The 20,513-nt window shown below is 54.3% G+C and overlaps 1 protein-coding gene across 2 annotated transcripts in view; it reads right to left on the bottom strand.

The window, feature by feature from the left end:
• Positions 1-20,513, bottom strand: part of LOC112590031 (uncharacterized) — a 163,128-nt gene that overhangs the window by 14,821 nt on the left and 127,794 nt on the right. For both annotated transcript variants that reach the window (XM_025305471.1, XM_025305470.1), the window contains exon 4: positions 13,013-13,120. In XM_025305471.1, the coding sequence (XP_025161256.1) occupies positions 13,013-13,120 (108 nt within the window). The remainder of the gene's footprint in view (positions 1-13,012; positions 13,121-20,513) is intronic.

The raw sequence follows: 20,513 nt of genomic DNA, 5'->3' as shown, positions 1-20,513 counted from the left end.
TTCAACAAAATGTTACGTACGTTGCCCCGGACGAGAGAGCGCGTTGCGCTCGTCGTATTGCAACCGACAATCGCGCGCGCGCGCGCGCGCGTCTCGCCATGTAAATCGCCGCGGCCGAGGCTCAAACGTCGCGATCGCATGCGATCTTATTTTCGGTCGCTTCTCGGGAACCAGTTCGCGAGAGGGAAAATTTCGATCTCGATGACTGACATTCTCGGGCCGGCCCTCCTCCACCCCCCCCCCACCGTTAAAAGACCGTCATCGTTTCACGGACGATCGTAAGGATCGGTCCTCGTTTGCTCATTCACGGTAAGAGTCACAGATTGCTTTCGCGACGATTTCTATCAAAGTCCTAGATATCGAATTTGGTATTAAGAAGCGCCGAAGACAAAGACAGAAGTCTCTCAGTCGAGTGGTTTCTCGCTTGATAAAGAAAAAAAGCCATTAGCTGCTCATGATTTGAAACCGTTAGATCGGCTGTTGAAGGAACACGATTACGCGGCAGAGAGAGAGAGAGAGATGAGCTACTAATAACGCGATGACATTTAAGCAGCCGCCTACGAGCGTCCCCCTCTCTCCCCCTGCGCGACGCTCGTCGAGACATCCTCCCGTTTCGGAGCGACGGCGACCTCGGTCGTCGCGACGGGCCCGGCTGGACAGGCTGGTAGAGGGGGAAGGAGCGGAGGAGAGATTCCTTCACGCAACAGGATCGCCGTGCGTAAGCGCGGATGCATTCCCTGCGTCGATCGCGTCGTCGTCGTTACCGTCGTCGTCGTCGTCGTCGTCGTCGTCGTCGTCGTCATCGTCGTTAAGTACCGCGCGTCGCTCGCACACGCTTCGCGCGTTCGCGTTGAAATTCGTCGCGATAAAGTTTTACTGCTTTCCCGATAGTGCGCGGCTTACAAAGCCGCGGCGATAAGGCAAGGTCGGTAACCGACCCTGCCGCGCGCCGCCCCGCCCCGCCCCGCCCCGCCATTGCCGCTCGAGATACGTCGCCGTAATAGCGTACGTGACGCGTGTGTGCCCGGGGGCGGGGGAGGAGGGTGAGGGAGCCGGCGGAGGCACAGCCGGAGCGATATCGCCTCGTCGTTAGAGAGCCGCGCTTCGACGAGGTCCAACCGACTGGGAATTATTTTCATCCGAGTAGCGCGAGCGTGGCGGGGAGGTGGGGAGAAAAGGTGCTCGGGCCGGCTGGCCCGAGGAAGAGCGGGGGGGAGCTTCCACCCTCTCTCGAGGGTGGGTTCTATGAATTTTGCGTGCGACTGATAAAACTGCCGATTGGCACCGCGAATTCCTCACGTGCCCGATCCGCGATGTATGTATATATCCTTGTCCCGCGGAAATATTAACCCCCGGATATGCCAGCCCGGATATATCTGCTAAAGGTTTGAGGAATTCATTTGAGGAGTCTCATCGAGGAGAGAGAAAGAATTCCCGCTCTGATCTCTTCGATCAGATTTCTCAGAAAAGACGAAGGTCCTCGGAGCGAGTAACTGCAGCTGCTCGACGGAGAGACTCGAGCGGCGAAATCGGAGCGACGTTTGTTCGCAGAGAAAGACAGAGAACGGGAGCAACGGAACGAACAGACATTCCGCGGATGGGACAATCGGCAGCGTAATTGCGCTCGATTGTTCATCGAGGAGCGAGGTCTTCATCTTCTTATTTCGGCGTTTGGTAATCTCCAAAACGCCACGAGTACGGCGCCGACCGCGGGTATCTTGTGTGTACACAACTGTTTCCGAGTCGTTCGTCAAGAGGGTGGATGCGGCGCGTAACAACCCTCCCTCTGCGCCGCTTCCCCTCTACGCGCTATCGGTCCTTCGAAATTCGCCCCGCCGCCGCCACGCTGTATATCGCGGATACGTCGTCACGGTAAATCGTGATGATCGCGGCGAATCGCGGCCGCGCGGGCCGATCCGCGACAATGGCGTCGTAGGAGAGCGAGATTTATGGGATTGCACATGCTTACGGTAAATCTCCGGCAAACATCGCGGCGAGAGATACGACCGGATACACACAGCCGGAGCGCCCATAACGCGCGCGAGTCGCAACGCCTCGCCTCGCCTCGTCTCGCGCCGCGTGCGTTATCCATTCGCGACGAGAACGAACTAGCGGAATACGTGCCATCCCTCCGTCCCTCTCTGTCTCTCGCACCCGTCGACCGCCCGAAATTCTCTCTCTCTCTCTCTCTCTCTCTCTCTCTTTCTCTCCGTCTTTCCCCATAAATTCAATAATCTCGTCGCACGCGCAAATACGGCGAGCCCGGTAAGCCCCGCTTTCGCAGGCCGTTCACGTAGCGTGGCCGTTCTCTCGGCGGCGCGCCGCCGCTCCGACCGAGAGCGCTCTCCTCCCGCGCTTTCGTCGCTCTCGCGTCGATAGACGACGAAAACTCCGACGAAATCGCCGTTCGCTTCTGCCGCCCGCTGAAGCGGCGCGGCGTGCCGCCGAAATTATCGCGGCCGCACGTGCCGCGATTTCGCGATAAGCCCGATAAGGCCAAACCGCGCCTGTCCGCGCGTGAGTTAAGGGCCGATCACGCGTTCGCTGGCCCGCTCGCGTCTGGCCCGGATTAAAGGCCGCGCGTCGCGATCGCATCTCGCCGGGCGTCTGGCCAGGCTGCGATTACCGGCGACGATACCGCCGCAAATGACACGCAAATCACAGAGAGGAAATTATCGACGAAAATATATCCGAGGCCTCGCGCGTTCTCTCTAGGATCTTTCCTTCTCCGTCCCCCCCTCTCTCTCTCTCTCTCTCTCTCTCTCTCTCTCTCTCTTTGCCTGGATGAATAATTTAGACAGGAATGAAGAAATTTATCGGTTGCCGGGCTATTAAAATTAATTTACGGTGGTGCGGCGGATCCTGAGATTTACGCGCGCGAGCGCGCGCACGCTCGGCGGTCGTGTTTGTGTGCGCACACCGAGAGAGATTCGACGAAAGATTAAAGGCACTGGCCGTATCTCGGAGAAGATCGAGGTCCTAGTTTAATATTGACATTACGTGCCAGTCTCTTTGTACATATAATGTGTGTCGCAATGAGACACACATGCTCGCGCCTGACCCAAGGGGGCAGCGAGTAAACACGTTTGCACGCCTCTAATCTCCAAGATGCGCCGGCTATTCCCGGATATACTAAAAACCCGGACCGCGCCTTCGGCACGCCAGCGACCAGCTCTCTTCCTGAAGCCCCGGCTGCTTACGCATCCTTCCCTCTTACCTTCTCTTTCTGTCTCTCCCTCTCGCTTCCAGTTCCTGGGCATGACCTCTTTCGGGCACAAAGCTTCACCCTGGGTTGCGCAATCTCACATCTAATTTTTGCTAGATGTCCTAATAAAGATGTTGAAGCGAAGGTTCTGCTTATTTTGCTACTCGTCGCGTTTGTTCCTTGCGCGATCGTGCCTTCCCTTCTTCTCTTTTAAAATATTTTTCTACTCGGTAATTTGGAACTTTCCCTCTCGCCACGGTGCTCTCGAAGCTTTTAATCCTAGAGCAAACGCGTTCATTTATCTATCTGTTCATCTCTTTTCGCCGGGCGTTACCTTGTACGTTACCAACTTGGGCGGTCGTAAGAGCAGCAGAATTTACGGGAAATCGTGTCGAAATCGACTGTCAACTTTGCTTGGCAGAGCCGGGGATTTTTCATGTTTACGTGAACTACAATTTCAAGTTACAACCGGTAGCCTCGCCAGCTCAGCAAATCTGTAGCGATAAGATGCGGAGACCGGCGGCGGTTTTCTGCATTGCAACTGCTGAGTTGCTCGGTCACGTTTTGTCAATTTTATTACACGCCTTCTTTCTGATCCCCCGCATTCGGATTCGTTTCCGAGTCGGTCGAGTCTACCCCTGAGCTTTCGCCTGATCTTCGTCGATACGAGGAGTGACGTGATGGGACCGAATGACCGATCGGACGAATTAATTTATTAGATGAAGGACAGGGATACAGAAAGGGAGAGGGTGCGTCCGAAAAAGTGGCGCGTATTCGCCCGGAATTTCATATTGATTGTTATATGATTTCGCTGGCGTTGGCAAAAGGGCGGCCGACACCCTTCCCTCCCCCCCCTCCCCTCCTTCGAGGTCTCGCCGTCGTCGACGATTTGGCCCGTCGGCCGCCGAATCAGAAATACTAAAATAATGTCGTTGGCGGCCATCGACGGTTATTGCCGGTGATTTGTCTCCGACCCACCGGGCCGGGTTATCCCGGAATATCAAGCTCTGCTCCAAGACAAATTCCTGTCGCAACGATATTTCATGATTGTCTGAGTCAGATCGCGTGGCGGCGGTCGTCCCGGGAAATTCGTCGGCCCGATGGAATTTACAGGGACGTTACTTAGCGCATACGTCGCGCCAGGTCGTTGAATATGCCGCGTGTTGAATTATTGCCGGAAAGATAAGCCGCGAACGAAGCGGGGGAGGGGGGGAGGGGGGGCGTTATTTGATGAGAGAGCTTTGTTATCATCAGCTAGATAGGGGGCTCACGAAAATTCGTCGCACGCGCTGTCAAACGCGCTTCGAAAGATGCGTCGTTTTAGCGAGCATTGCGGACAATCGCCTGAAGCTTGACGAAAACTATCGAGCGACAAAGATACCTTAATCGAGCACGATACGCATCGCGTCTCGTTACAAGGAGATACCACTACAAAAAAGAAACGGTCGCTGTGCCACGGAAAAATGAGCAATCTGTATGTCGCGGTTAGTAAATCCGCCAAAGTCTTCCCGTTCGATCGTGACGACGCAGATCTTTCTTTACCGCGTAATTAAAAAGATCATCGCAGGCAAGACAGAAATGTCTCGACTAGAGGTGTAATTCTTCTTCCAAGTCTTCGTATTCGAAGCTTCGAAGCTTCGATACAAAATATTCTCGACGATCGAAGCTTCGAAGCTTCGAAGCATTGAATCTTTGAGAAGTTTCGGTCTTCGAGCTTCGAAATTTCGAGAATTCGAAGGTGTTCGGGAATTAAACCACGAACCTATACTTTTCTTATCCACGGAATGTAGAATCTATGATTGAGATGGCCTAGCATGCATGCAGAAACCAAAAACGCAGGCTCGGAGACAACCGCCCCGCATCCTTCGAAGTTTCGAATACATCGAAGCTTCGAAGAGTGATAAAAAACTTAAAGAAACATGAAACATAAAAAGCATAAAAAAAAATAAAAAATAAAAGAATAAAAAAATAAACATAAAAAAAAACATAAAAGAAAAACATAAAAAACCTAAAAAACTTCGAAGTTGACTTCGAAGTTGCCGAAAAGTAACAACCCTAGTCTCGACCGCTCTCTGCCAGTCAGCTAAGAGAAATCAACGGCGCATTAATCGCCGGCACCAAGAAAATCTCCCAGCTCGCCTCCTCTTCGGTTCTTCGGCGCGCGAATGAAGAAATCCGATATTGCCGCGCGCGTTAAACCGCCATGACACCACGGTGACCTCCCCCGTCGTTACGTCGCCGTACACTCGGCCAACGGTGACGGTGACGGGCGCGAGGGATTAATACACCGACCGTTGTCCGTGCAAGAGAGAAAGAGAGGGAGAGAGGGAGAGAGAGAGAGAGAGAGAGAGAGAGAGGGAGAGAGAACGTCTTTCCGGAAACCATATTCGGCGATGCGTGACCTCGCGGCTGTCGCGTTTTTACGCGAGCTGAGCGGCGGAGATTCGTGAATGCAGCGCACGCACTCGGCCGGCGAGAATCGAGCCGCTCGTTAGGTGCCGCTCGTTATCGACCGAGCCGTAAAGTCGGTCTTAATTAAGAAATGCTAATTCAGCGATTTAATCCGCCAATTCGATGCGGAAGACCCACTTTCAATTTTTTCGCCCGTCGGCGGCGACTGCGACGATGGTGGCGGCGGCGGCGGCGGCGGCGGCGGCGGCGGAGGCGGCGGAATTGAGGAATGCATAAACGTCCGCCGGTTTACTTGCATATTCAATTACTCGTCAGGATCGCGGACGAGTCACGCGTAACGCGAGACCGAGATAAATCGGTCTCTTACACAGGACTCCCGCGCGCGCGCGCGCGTTCACGGTTACCGCTTGGAAAGCTCGCTTCTGCTGCTGCCGCCGACAGGTCAAACGCGATGCTGCGTTTCCCACGAGACGCGCCCCCCTCCCGCTCGGAGGATGCGGCTCGGCAACGGTAGTTGCATGCTTAATTTACTTTATTTAGCGATCGCCCGTGTCTCTCCGGATAGCGATAGTAGCGCTGGCGGCGCTGCGGCGGCGATTTAACGTTGCCTCGTTGCGCATTAATTACCTTTCCTTCCATCTTCATCCACGCGGAGTAACTGTAATCCCGGCGAGCACGGCGAGCCGTTGCCGTCGCAGGGAGGGTTCGTCCTCGAGCTCCGCTCGAGGTATCCGAAACTTCGCGGAGAGGAAAACACGAGAAGTCGTGTTTCTTCCGCGAGAGGACGTCTCCGATCTTGGAACTGGTTTCCAGCCGGAGCGGAAGATAGACGCGCGTCCTTCCAGCAGAGTTCGGAATTTTTGGGAACTCGCGGTTGTCGCGAATGTCGCCGTGCGTCGTCGACAGGATCCCCGCGAGCGAGCAGATCGTCGCGAGAGAGCGCAAGAGAGTGTTAACGAGAACGAAAATGCGCGATCGATCTCTTGCAATCTCCTCAAGCACACCGGACAACCAGCGAGCTCCATCGCGTCCGGGACACGGAGGGTAACCTCGTGATCCCTCGGTCGCCGACAGAGGAGAACCGCCACGTTCGGTCCGATGATACGCTTCCGTCTCTCCTTTGACCGCAGTCTCCGAATCCCTATCGGGGCTTCCGCAGTCACGAAATACATGCTGGAGAGAGGTTCCATTAAAAGCTATTAGCCATTAAAGCGTCGAAATATTTTATGCGCAACGGCAGGGGCGTAGCGGCTGGTTATACAAGGCGCCCCTAACTTACGACCGCTACACGGGGGATGTTCGCGGAGCAAACTGCTCCGAAAACAAGGGAAATCTAGGCCACTCTACCGACCGAGAGACCGACGACCGACCGACCCTCGATCGATCTCCCTCCCTTCCTCCCTCCCCCCCCTCTCTCTCTCTCTCTCTCTCTCTCTCTCAGCTCAGTATACTGCCGATCCCATTCCCTTCCGAATTCGCGCTAAGGTACTTAACGCTTCCTACGCGGTTCGGCCGAATCCTCCTCTCGTCGAGATTATCGTCGAGCGAGAATGGACAAAAGTGGCCGCGGGTGAAATAGATGCGAACACACGCACGAATGCGAGCGTAAGCTTCAGGCGATTACGAGCTCGCTCGAGATATCTCTCGCAGCTCGAGTCGAGCGCTTGGGGTGCCGCCGCGCCGCGCCGGCGAGTTGAATGTCGCGGCGCTTTTCGTCGATTGCTCCGACGAAAGACGCAGCAACGGCAAAGAGCCACGGCGAGTTTTTGTGTCGCTTCAAGCGGGCTCTTGTTGGTCTCACTTTCATGTAATTCGACGCGGCTCTTTTTGCTCGATTATGAATACATTTCCCTACGGACAAAGATGTCGACCACACACGCGGAGAGAAAGGGAAATCCGAACAATAGAGCGCTCGCGTGAAATACCTCGAACGAATCGAGGCTCGAGAGCGCGAGAGAGTCGATTTGCGTCGAGATCGTCTTGATCGAGCGACCAAAGAGCGAACGTGGTATTTCTGTTTCGTTCGCGTCAACGCGGACGGTTCCTGCAGTCGCCAGGCCACACACGCGCGCCACCTTCTCGCGACACGGGAGCTGAAAAAACACTGCGGCCGTGACGGGATTTTCCATCGCGGCGGGCAGCGGCGCAGCGCGGAAAAACGCCGTCCGTCCTCGTCCACCTTCGCGGCTCGTCGGACGAGCGAGGAAATTACGAACGATGCCGGGGCGGATTGCGAGCCTAAATAAATAATGTCGAGGCTCAAGCTGAAGCTGAACCACGTTCGCCGGCAACCCGAGAACCTCCAGCTCTCTCTCTCTCTCTCTCTCTCTCTCTCTCTCTCTCTCTCTCTATCTCTCTTCCTCCGTCCCTCCGTCCCTCCCTCCCTCCCTCCCTCCTTCGCTCTCTTCGCTCATGGCTCCCCTTTCGCTCCGCGTCTCAACCGCTTTTCCGCCCTTCGGCTCTGCCGGCTTGCTTACACTTTCCATTCGCGCGCGGGCGCGCGTGTTCGCCCGGCTCCGGCGGAATATAATGTTTGGCTTGCTTCCGCCCCTCTGGTTTCCCCAATGCACTAATGCAATTCGTTAATTAGATCCGCGGCGCGGAAGGGGTCGGAACTGCGAAAACATCGTCGAACGTGAACGCCACGAGAGAAGCCAATTAAGACGTACGGAAAGCTTGGCCCTCCCTCTCCCTCCCTCCCTCCCCTCTCTTTCTCTCTCTCTCTCTCTCTCCTTGTCTCTTTCTTGCTCGCTCGCTCACGTTCTCTCCCCCCCCCCCTCTCCTCTCTACGGCTTCCACTAGCGTTGGATTATTTCGTTAGCGAAAATTCCTCGCGTCGAGAGCGAATCCTTTCTGCCCTATTAATTGCTAATTATAGCGAGGATAATAACGATGAAGAGGAGCCTCGCGCACCTCGGTAGCAGCAGACACCAATCGCATCGAGAGAAAAGTGTTCGGCATTCGCGAAACTGTAATTACACGGTGAGATAATTACGACGGGGAAAATCGTTTTCCTAGCACCTACTACTGCCGCTGCTGCTGTTAGCTTGTCGCCCGATAAGAAATGTTCCGCAGGAGGATTCCGAGGATAAGAATTTCAGAGCGAGACTCTTGTCCCCTCAGTCTGGTCGAACTTGTCCGCGGATGAAAGAAGCGAACCTCTCCAGAAGCGTCGCGCCACTCAGTCTTCACGTCTGAAGCGATTTCACGTCACTCGAGCGACACGATCATCGTGGAGAACGTGGTCGGCTTCCTCGAGGATCGCGACGCAACTCGCTTGCGTCGTCTCAGTAGAGACACGCGCTTTCGCCAACTTCTCTCTCTCTCTCTCTCTCTCTCTCTCTCTCTCTCTCTCTCACAGATCAGAAGAGAAAAAGGACACGCGATTCCGTCGCACGGCTCATCCATGGATCAAACGATGGAACGAACGAACGACTCGTCCGATTCGCAAGCGCGAATTGGGACTTCGGCGAATTCAAGGATCGCGTGCATCTCGATTTTATCGGGAGTCTCCGCCAGGGCCAAACGGGGAATCCCGCGCTTGCGGAGGGCCGCACGCGAAATCATTTCGTGCGGTAATAAAACAGACTCGAGGCCGCCTCTCGTAACAGGGTGCGACCAGGCCGAAGGATACAAGTGCGGGAGCCGATGGCCGAAATAAATGGAAATAAATAACCGAGGGCGGATCGTCGAGAGAGCGCGGGGCGGCAGGAAGAGCGGGAAGAGGAGGAGGAGGAGGAGGAGGAGGAGGAGGAGGAGGAGGAGGAGAAATCGAGGGAGGAAAATAGGGTTGTTTCGGTGGGCGTATAGGGTCAGTAACATCGCGTCATGCATCACTGGAAACGAAGGAGCGAGCGAACGCGCGCTCGCTGATGTCCGTTCGATATTTGCACCCTCTTGCCGCCGGCCGCCCCCGCCGCGCCCACGCCGACGGGGCGATGCCATATTTGTACGGACGAATTTATCTTTCCCACCTCTCGCAGCCAAAAGCATCCAGGACATCCAGGAGCAGGACCAAGTGTGCGGCTCGCACGTGCGTGTCCCTCCCTGTCCGCTCCGAGTCGGTCGCAACCCTGCTGAGCGACACATTTTCGCCGCGAGTCTCCCGAACGAGCGAGCGAATAAACGAGAGAGAGAGAGAGAGAGAGAGAGAGGAAAGAGAGGAAAGAGAACGAAGGAGGAAGGGACGGTTACGTGACGACCGTGGAATATGATTAACGTTAACCAACGCGTCGCGCGCTCGTAAAGTGTCTTCAAAGTACATTAACTCGACGAAGCGTACGAGTCGCGCGCGCGCGCGCGCGCGGTACACTTGCTCAAGAGCGCTTCAAAGAGAGACAAAGGGGGAGAGATTCGGGAGGAGAAGTTACGTAAGATTGTGTTGCAAAAGTGACGTACTTTCTCTCGATCCGAGATTCCCCGCCGACACTTTTACCCGGCGCGAAGTTGACGCCGAGAGACCGTTGCTTTTCGCGTCGTTTTTTCGCCCGTTCGTTGAGCAATTGAGCAAGCTCACGACTATTAATCTTTGCGCACAATCGACGTTTTCTTTTTTCCTCCCTCTCTCTCTCTCTCTCTCTCTCTCTCTCCCCTTGCCCATCCGTCTCTCCCGGTTGGCCCTCGGAATTAGTGGACCGACGTAAAATACATTCAATTCCACGGACACTTCGGCGACCGCCGTCTAGTATTTACGATAGTTTTGAAAACTACGACGACATTCCGGGCGTTATCGTTCATCCGATATTTTTATCCTCGCCGCGGGATACGCTATAACGCGCGCGAGGCCCGGGCGGAGGGGTGGCGCGAGTAGGCGCCAAGAGGGTTTTATCGTACGAGATCGTTACGAGTATCTCACTCGTCACCATCATCGTGGTACATCGCGCCGGGCTCACATTTCTTCCGGACCACCGGAGATGTCCAATATCTCTCTATGAAGCGATCTTCGGCCGAAGATCACGGCGGGGGTTAGCTTTAATATTTCGCCGGGGCGTGAGCGGTTCTCCTCCAAAGCCTCGGCCCCCGTTAAGGCTCGCACTTTTTTAGCGCGGACTCCGCGTTTTGGAAAATGACGCGCGTTTCCGCGATATCCGCTATCTCGTCGCGATATAACGACACGCGATCCTTTCGAGGACCGGCGAACGTTGTTAGATGTACGCGTGCATAGATGACTCGGTCCAATCCTGGAAACAGGATGCCGCACCAGTCGCTCGTTTCGTCAACGACGCGCGAATTTTTCTGACCGACTGACTGCAGTCGGTTTCTTTATTATGCGCTCTCGAAGCACATCAAGCGCGGTGAGTAACGATTGAAGTGAGCAGGAAAGGACAGATACGCGAAAAAGATTCGCACAGATCGCGATGACAAACGAGGGAAAACGCGTCTTTGGCAGCCAAATATCTGCTTCTCACACGTAAACCTCGGGAAACGTCAGACGCCGATTTGTTTCTAATTTTTTATAGTTACTTTTTATGTCAAAATATGAAGAAATCTGTTGTCATTTTTAGCTTAAATTAATTTTTTCAATTTTTTCGAAAATTTTTCAAGTTTTGCACAAGTAATCTTTCGACTCACTATCCAGCAAACAAGCTCGATTTAACGTCAAAATCTGGCAAAAAGATGAACAAGAAATGAACAAAAAAAGAAGAAAAAAATTTTGCAGAAGAGTAAACTGTCGTTGCAGCCAACGTCGAATGTAGCGTAAAACTGAACACTTCTTCAACAATGATGTCAGCCTGACATTAGATCCGCCATTTTGAATTTTACAAAATGGTTCCGATTCATAATCGGCGACATGTGTGTGCAAGTTTCAACAAATCAGGTATATATATTTTTAAGAAATATTGTTTTAAATATGTATAAAATAGCGTACTTGTGCAGAACTTGAAAAGTTTCGAAAAAATTGAGAAAATTAATTTAAGCCAAAAATGGTAACAGATTTCTTCATAATTTTCGACGTAAAACATAACTGATAAAAAATTGGAAACAAATCGGCGTCTGCGACGTTTCCCGAGGTTTATTCGTCAGAGGCGAGTTCGATTCGCGACAAGATCGCCGATTGCTGAGGAAGCCGCGTTATCGCGGACGCGATATCAGCTGAGTCAAGAAGCTCGTTTCGACCTTCTCCGGCAGGAAGCGTCGCGCGAAAAGCCACGCGGGCGGTTGCGAGGAAAAAAGGAGGAAAAAAGACAAGTAGTCCCGCTGCAAATTACACTCGTTCTCTCAGCGTCAAACATGCCTTTTTGTCATCCCGGCGCGAAAGAGCAGCAATAACGATATGCATACACAGTCGCTCGACGACTAGCGCTCATTACCGAGACGGTTCCCCCGGCACGGTGCAATCATCGTGCGGCTAGCAATTACAGTCGCAAATACCGCACGCTTTCTTCTGTCGTCGATAACGACGCGGCGATTACCCCCGGGGGAGGAGGGGGAGGGGGGGGAGCTCGAGACCGAACTTACCGAGCGGCCGAGCGAATATTCGACGGGGAGAAGGAGCCAGGCCGCGCGCGGATCGGCGACAGAGCGGCGGTGCGTGCAGCAGCAGGTGCAACGTCGCCGTTACACCTAGACAAGCCGCGTCCTTGGCGGCGTAATCGAATATGTTGCGACGACGTGCGTTCCGTAATGCGCGAACGCGCGGCACACGTAATGGCCGTCATTACGTACGCAGGAGCCGTAGCCGCGCACGTACACGTAATTCGCAATTCCGAGGGATCGCGCGGTAATCGAGTGATCTCCTTGCGGGAAATCGGGGTATCGGACCGGATTGCGCGCGACCTTGCACACCCTCCATCCGGAGATGCGCGAGAGAGACAGCGACCCTGAGCGTTATGAGTCGAAGCCTCATTGTTCGCACGACGCGGCCGCTGATCGATGGACGAACGTACGATCGTGAGCGCAATGATGACGACGACGACGACGACGACGACGACGACGACTACCACCACCACCACCACCACCACCATCACCACCACGAGCACCGTCACGGAACCGTAGCCTCGACATGCACGAGGGAGGCGGTGTTCTTCGTGGAATCCTCTCCTCTGGACTTTGCCTCGGTCAGTCGGTCGGCCATGCGCATCATCGGACGCGCGATGTCATTATCTGCCCGCGCTGCTCCCCGATTGATGGAAATCGCCGACGCTCCGCGCCGAAGGCGAGTCGCGGCCGTTGCCGTTGCTTCCTGGCGGCCCCGTCATCGCCGCTGACTGTCGCGCGTAGTAGCCGCAGCGTAGCCGGCACGTGCTGGCGTGGTAGCGCGAACGATGACGCGCGCGAATTACGCTCGTGTGAGCAATGAGTCGCGGAAAAGGATCGGTCGCGCGCTGACATGGAAGTCTAATGGAGGATCGTGAGACAATCACGAGGAATATATGCGCTCGTTGCTTCACTTACTTGATTCTACGTGCTTTTGCGCGTCGCGCTGACTGAGCCGCCGGATTACGCAGGGGCGTCGCTTGGAAGCGTCCGAGATCGCTCATCGTCGCGGGAGGAGCCGAGAATCTGCGGTAAAAAGTCATCATGTCATCGGATGTCGGTGTGAATAACAAAAGGCGTAAAAGAATGTAAAAAGATACATAGATATAGACAGAAAGATACGCGAGATGCTGCGAAAAGGATCTGTACACACGTATATCGTGCTCCTCGCGTAGGATCGCCAGATGCGAAGTGACTGTTTCCGGGACATATTTTAGACGACGGTTGAAAAATAGGTTAGAGAATTTTAGTTAGATTTTAGAGACAGAGCGGTAAGAGATGCCGCTGTGCACTCACAACGAACAATGCGTGAATTAGGTGCCAGCAGAGAGAGAGAGAGAGAGAGAGAGAGAGAGAGAGAGAGAGAGAAACTCTCTGTTTTGGACGTCTTTGGACGTAAATCGTGCGATTGTATTGTTGTCCCACGCGGATGCCTCGGTTGACATGAATTTTCTTAAGTGGCACGTCGAGAAAAATTCGACCCTATGAATCGCGCTGACTGCTCTCAGGTTTCTCTCTGGTACCAGTTAGAAACATGAACGTTACGATGATGATTTTGTTGAAGAAATTCTGATTTCCCCGAGACACAGAAGACTTAAATTCCCGGACACGGGACAAGCTTAAGAATTCCGGGGGACGTTCCCGGAAATCCCGGCCATCTGGCATCTCCTATCTTCGCGCGAGCGAACTGACGGCGAAGCCTCGTGGCTCGCGGTCGTCCCGCGACGAATCTCGCGTGTTCGTTCGCCCGCCCGCTCGCTCGTTGCCTCAGCCGCGAGCGCCAAAGAGAGCGACTTTCGTCAGCGGGTGCGCCCGCGCTGCACGACCTGCTGTTACTCCTCGTCGAAATGCACGTTTTAATATCGCGGCTGCGGCGAACGGATGAACGGCGAAAAATAACGCGGTGGCGGCGACGGCGGCGACGGCGCGCACTTCGGTCGCGTCGTCTCGTCGGCGAACGAGAGAGAGAGAGAGAGAGCGAGAGAGAGAGAGAGAGAGAGCGAGAGAGAGCGAGAGAGAGAGAGAGAGAGAGCGATCGGGAAGCTGAAAGGGGGAGAAAGCGAGAGAGCGCGAGAGCAGTAGACTCCGGTTCCCCTCGTTTTCAGCCAGTCGTAAAGCCCGGAACGCCCGGAATGGACCTTTTGTGGGGTCCAACGAGGGCACTCGAGCGTTGCGATGCTCCCGGATGGACGAACGGACGCATGGACGGACGGACGGACGGACGGACGGACGAGAAACACGAGCGCCGAATACACTCATAAGCGATATCTCGAATTTTTACGAGGCTTCTCTTGAAAATATTTCGACCGATTGTCGGGGAGAATGCTTTCACGACGTCGTATGAGCCACCTCGCCTCCCGAGGGAGACCCCGATGTTCTCTCTCTCTCTCTCTCTCTCTCTCTCTCTTGTAGCTTATTAATGCGTCACGCGATAGGGACTTGACGCCTGTCTCCCCTCCCCGCTCGCCCCCTCGTCCTTGCCCGTCGTTTCTCCTCCGCCCGTGTTGTCCTTCTTCTTCTTGTTCATTCTCCTGCTGCTGCTGCTGCTCTTCCTCCTTCCCAGCCGCTGTCGTCGGCTCACCGGGCCGCCGCGTCGCGCCGGGTCCGTCTCAAGAACATGTAAAGAGGCTTTATCGGGTGTAAAATGGTGAGAGCACGGTGGCGAGCAGCGAGAGTCAAGAGGATCGTGTGACGGACGGGAGAGGAGGATATCAGCGGAGCAAAGAGCCGGGGGAAGCAGAAGGGTTACGCGCGACACACGCGATCGATAAGTTTCCGCTGGGACGGGACGCGGGAGGAGGAGAGGAGGGCGGTGTTGTTGAAGTCGGGGCTGGCGATCGGAGATCGGGGCCGCGATCCTTCTGAAACGCCGGGCAAATTTTGCGCGGACCGGTTTCGCCGATTACTTCGACCTTAGGCTACTTTGCATCCGTCGGGGCCGACGGCGAGGCGCCTTGCGAGCCTCGGCGACGGCTGTGTATCCTCTTGACGCGCTAAGTGCCGCTGACGATTTGTTGTTGGCTTTGCGCGAGTCACGAGAGAGCGCGGCCTTCGCGCTCTTCTCGTTCTGTCGCGAGGTCTCCTTCGGATCCGTCTAGTCCGGGCGACTTCCCGAGGATCCGCTCGTGGCGCCGTCATGCGTGTTCCTCGGCGAGACGAGCCGGAGAGCCGGAGAGCCTCGCAATCCGCAAGTTAGGCGAGTCGCGATCGATCGTCGCGACGAAAATGATACGGTTAAACCATAACGTCTCGCATCAGCTGGGGCCGGGGGTGGAAAGAGAGAGAGAAAGAGAGAGAGAGAGAGAAGGGCAGAGAACGGAGTGGCACCGATTCGAATCGAGATTCGCTGGATCGCCGCGCGGCCCAATCCTACGTCCTAACAGCCCTCGCGAGACGAATGTCTCGACGGCACGCGACGCGCTAGGAAATACACCGGAGCGTATTATTCGAGCGCGTGAACAATCGCGACGGCTAATTCGCACGCGGTCTTTTCGCGAGAGAGCAAGAGGGGAAAAAGGAAGAGAATCCATCGACCACATCGATCCGGCCGCCCGGCGCGGCGGCGAGTGCCAACGACGGGACGGGACAGGACGGGACGGGACGGGGCAACGGCGAGAGGAGGAGGTCGACGAGGAGAGATAAAATCCGGTTAATCGCTCCATGACGTCACACGAGAGCGCGCGGCCCGAGGAACACCGCGGCCGCAGCTACTCCTCTCTTCTCCGAGCACGCCGCACGGCGCGTTTATTAGCGGCGCGAGGGGCTCGCGGTCGAGCGTAATCCGATATTCCGCGATTTGCGTCTAATCGTAGCCAACCGACTGTAATCGACGAGTCTGATTTAAACGAGAATTACCGGTCGGCCGTGCTCCGGGAACCGGTTATCCCGAAGCGGAGAGCGCGAGCGCGATCAAGCGTGCCGAGCGGAGCTTGCGGCGGATGGCTCCGCCGAATTTTCGACGGAGCGATCGCAATGTGTTCTCACGATCGCTCCGAAAGGCGAATTCACCATCGCCGTCGCGTCGCGGGCTCGACTCCTCGTCGGATTTGGAGCTCGCTCCTTCCCCCCTCCCCCCTCCCGCGTCCCTTCCCGCTGTCTCCACCTACCTCCTTTGCCCGCTGTTCATCCTTAGTTTTAACGACGGTCATCGCGTGCGAGATGCCTCGCGCCTCGTCAATCTCGCCGGAGATTCTTTCATCATCATCGTCGATTCTTTCTAGCGACCTTGTGTGAAAAGAGTAAGTTCGAGTCTTTTCTCAGGTGAAACGCACCGGTTGTACCTTCAGGTCGTTATTAATTCCACGAAACGTCATGTGCGCGAGGAGAAGACCGCAGGTCGAAACGTATCACATGCATTTTTTCGTAAAACTGAAATGACAAAAAAGATCGGCAGTCGTTCCGTTTTACCGGCGGAATTATTCATCGCACGAGCCGACATTTATATCGAGTACACACCAGAATAGAAAAAAGAATTGATTTGCGGAATCAGCTGGAGCGGAAACTCGACGCCAGAAACGGCAGAGGGTTGAAATGCACCCCGTTGTGTGTGTGCGTAAAAAAAAGGAGAAAAAGAGAAAGAAAGAGAAAGAGAGAGAGGGAGAGAGAGAGAGAGAGAGAGAGAGAGAGAGAGAGAGAGAGAGAGAGAGAGAGGGGGGAAGAGTCGAGCGTCAAAGTCGCGGGCGCTCGTTAAGCGACCAAGGCGGAAGGCTGCGGCAAAAGTGCGGAGAGGTCGGACGCCAGGGGGGAGCAATCGCGTGGATTCGGGATCGCGTGAAAAATCACGAGTGTCGAAAAGAATGCATCCCCGCGCGCGCGCGCGTGAAAGCGCCGGTGCATAAATCGCGCGCTCAAATACGCGTTTCGCGTGACTCGCGGGACCTTCGGCGCGGGGAAAACGAGCGTGCAAACGGCGAGTGATATATGCGCGCTCATAATTTCATAATCTTGATTCCGGAGAACCACCCACCGTCCCTGAATCCCCTTTGCCTAACTTCCCCGTCCCTCCGTCGTTGTTGTCGCAGCAGCCGCCGCTCCCCCCCCCTCCTCCCCCCTCCCCGCCCAAGTCGGCTGCTGCAACTTGTGCGTTTCGCTCAGCCGAGTAAATACGGCGCGCACGTAGGCGATTACGGTGGCGCAAACGACTTTTGATTCTGTCACTCGGTATTACCGGCAATTAGTCGATCGGCTGTTGATCACACGGCCCGCTTTCGAGGGAAACGCTAAGGCCGCTCTCCGCGCGCGCGCGCGCGCGGCGACGCGTACTTGCGCGCAAGTGTGTGTGCTTTGCCCGATGCAGTGGCGTAGGTAAACGTGGCAAGATGACGAGATTGCCGCGAATTACGCTGGCACACGAGAGCTCTTTCGCATTCAAATGGCACCGACGGCCGCGAGCAAGGGACGGACGGGCGTACTGAATTCCGCGTCTAAATCGTCCTTGCGTCTCCGGGCTGACGGGAAGTCTTGTTTCGTCGTAATTGCACTCTCGATCGCAGACGAGCATTAGGCGAGAGGTGCGAGGATTGTGTTAACGTGAGAATCGTACGCGAAATATACGCGCATGCTGGGACGTAGAGTGGGACGTATAGGAACGTCACGAAAATAATAACGATAACACACAAGAATGAAACGATACAAAAAGTGCCGCGTCCATGCGGCGAGAATGGGAAAAGAAGTTACCGGCCTTTAATAAATGTGAAATCTTCTAGCCGGCTTCTCACGCGCGAAGGAAAACTTGCCGAAAGGTGTTTCTGAAAGCACCTGTCGGGGGAGAACACTCTTGACGAGAATAGCGATCGTCTCTCGCCAAAGTCTGTTCCCAACTTTCGAAGACGAATACTATTCTCCCCGCAAGTTGCGTTCTCCGTGTCGCGACAAAACAAGCGCGTATCATGATGACGTATCGCCGCTGAAAAAGCGCGAAGAATCGGCGGCCGGAAGTGGAAGGGCTCGAAGGGGTTGGGAGAGAAAATAGAAGAAGAGGTCCGGCCACGCCACTGCTAACGGCGTGTTTACGCGGAGCGTTTAACAGACGGCTAACCGTAAATCCGGTAGTTTAGAGCGACTTGGTAGCCTCCGGTGCACACCGCCAGCTCCGCGTCTCATTAACGAGCAAATTGTTAATAGTTCGAGTCGAATAGCGAGGCAGGGGCGATAATTCGAGGTCGTGCGCGCTTCTCTCCTCTCTCTTACTCCCCCTCCTCCTCCTCCGCCCCTCTCTCTCTCTCTCTCTCTCTCTCTCTCTCTCTCTCTCTCTCTCTCTCTCTCTCTCGTGAGGAGCTGTCTGTAACTTTATTGGTCTCTCTCTCTCTCTCTCTCTCTCTCTCTCTGACATGCCACTATTTACAGCTATGTTACAAGCACCAAATGTGTTAATTTAACAATACGGGGAGTTGATTGCTTCCTGTCATATGTTCGCGCAAGGTATCGAGTCTCGCCCTTCTCGTATTAACACTCCTTAAACTAGAATGAAAATTCATCCGACGATATTTTTTAACTTTTACCGCCAGATAGCAGCACATTGCACAGCGGTGTCCTGCTAGGATTCACAAAGTTCATAGATAGACCATCTTAGATCATTCACGTGCTCAAATAAAAGAAGTTTGTTCTTTTACAGCGACAGGTTATTACTTTTTCTTTAAAAAATTGTATATGACTTTACACATTGCTGCAAATTTTTACCAAACATTCATAGTTCGTGTACGCTCAGGAAAAATAATAAAACAAATTGCGAGCGAAAATTCAGCCGTCCTAGCCTAACAGGAGGAGGACAAAAACATTCTAGTGTTCAACGGTTGATGAATTTTTCGACACTTGAGGACTGCCAAAGCGTACCCTCCTCTCTCTCTCTCTCTCTCTCTCTCTCTCTCTCTCTCTCTCTCGCGCCGATAATTCGACTCTAAAGGCCGGTGAACATTTCCGACAACACCGTGTCGGTATTTAAGAAATGCTTTACGATTACGAACGCACAAATTCTCGCGATATCGGACGTATTAACTAACTCTCTGTAACACCGTCGTCACATTGTACGTCTCGGATTCCGTCCCCCCCCCCCTCTGCCACCGTGTCTCGTGTACATTCCCCTCCTTCTAGCGTCTCGTTCCCAGTTTCGATCCGCCTCGTTCCCCTCGTTTGCGCGCGCGATATAGCGCGCGAGCGCAGTCGCAGCTTGCGCCTGACTATCGAAATTAACGAGCGAGCATTAACCCGAAATTAAGGCCCCCGCCCGACTCTAGGCCGCCGCGCCGCCGCGACGACGATTACTTAATCGCCCGGGGACAATTTGTACTTAATTACGATCGTCTGCAGAAATGACTCCGCTTTGCTAGACTACCGCTATGTTTTGCCTCGGACTTATTAGCCGGTAAATTATTGACGATTGCGGCCGGGCACGGTACACGGCCGCTCTGATTGTCGTGCGCTGCCGGCCGCGCCAATAATTCGGCCGTGCCGCTAATTATCCGGAATATTCCGCGAGATCGCGGCGACTATCGGCGGACGACGTTTCGCGAGTTCGTTAATTATACTCGCGCACGCGCGTGCGCCCGCGCTGTGTCGGTGATAATTAAAAAGCGCGAGCGTGTATGTAGAGTCGGTCAGGAGGAAACGTTGTTCGCGTTGTACGAGCGCGAGTTGCAATTAACATTCACGGGACGGCCGGCGGCGTAAATATGCGTAATAATTAAACGTCGAGAGCGAGAGAGAGAGAGAGCGAGAGAGAGCGAGAGAGAGAGAGAGAGAGAGAGAGACGCGCAGCGCGTCCGTTGTAAAACTTATGCCGTTCATCCGCCGTTATTAACTAAATGCGCGCGAGCTTGGCGTGATAGCCGTTAATAAAGCCGAAATTGATATCGGGTTACAATCTGGCGCGAGGGGAACGAGGGGGATGAGAGGAGAAACGAGAAGCGCCGCTCTCGGCTTGTCTCGGTGCAGGCCGATTTCTCGAGTTTGCAGTGAATTACGTCGAATCGAGCGGATGCAAATGAGAAACTCTCTTTTCTTTCACTTTTCACTAAAGAAGCAGGGAAGTGTGCCGAAAACCGATTGCTACGTGAATCCTCGACAGCCTTGCTAAATCTCTCAAAGCAGCAGTCAACGTGTTGCCAGAAACACCAAAAAAAATATGCTCCACACGGAGGAAAAGATTCTACCGCCGAGAGAAGCGGTAGAGTCGCTCGGTTTACTCGTGTTCCTTCTCTTGAGTTACGCTTATCTCCAACGGAGAATATTTTCTTGATAAAAAAATCTTGAGACGCGCTCAACCCGAATTTTCAAGAAGAATTTGTTATCTCAAGATTACCAGAGGAATGTATGCTCTATGTGAGAAAAACAAACCGAACACTCTTTCCGTTCCCATATTTTTGCTCAAAGAGAACTTGAATTTACCAGGGACTCAGATTATACACAGTCTGTCCCAGATTCA

Source organism: Harpegnathos saltator, unplaced genomic scaffold (genome assembly GCF_003227715.2).
Source record: "Harpegnathos saltator strain DR-91 unplaced genomic scaffold, Hsal_v8.6 scaffold698, whole genome shotgun sequence".
Taxonomy (NCBI): Eukaryota; Metazoa; Arthropoda; class Insecta; order Hymenoptera; family Formicidae; genus Harpegnathos; species Harpegnathos saltator.
Note: the sequence above shows the minus strand (reverse complement) of the source record. Positions and strands in the feature narration are given on the sequence as shown.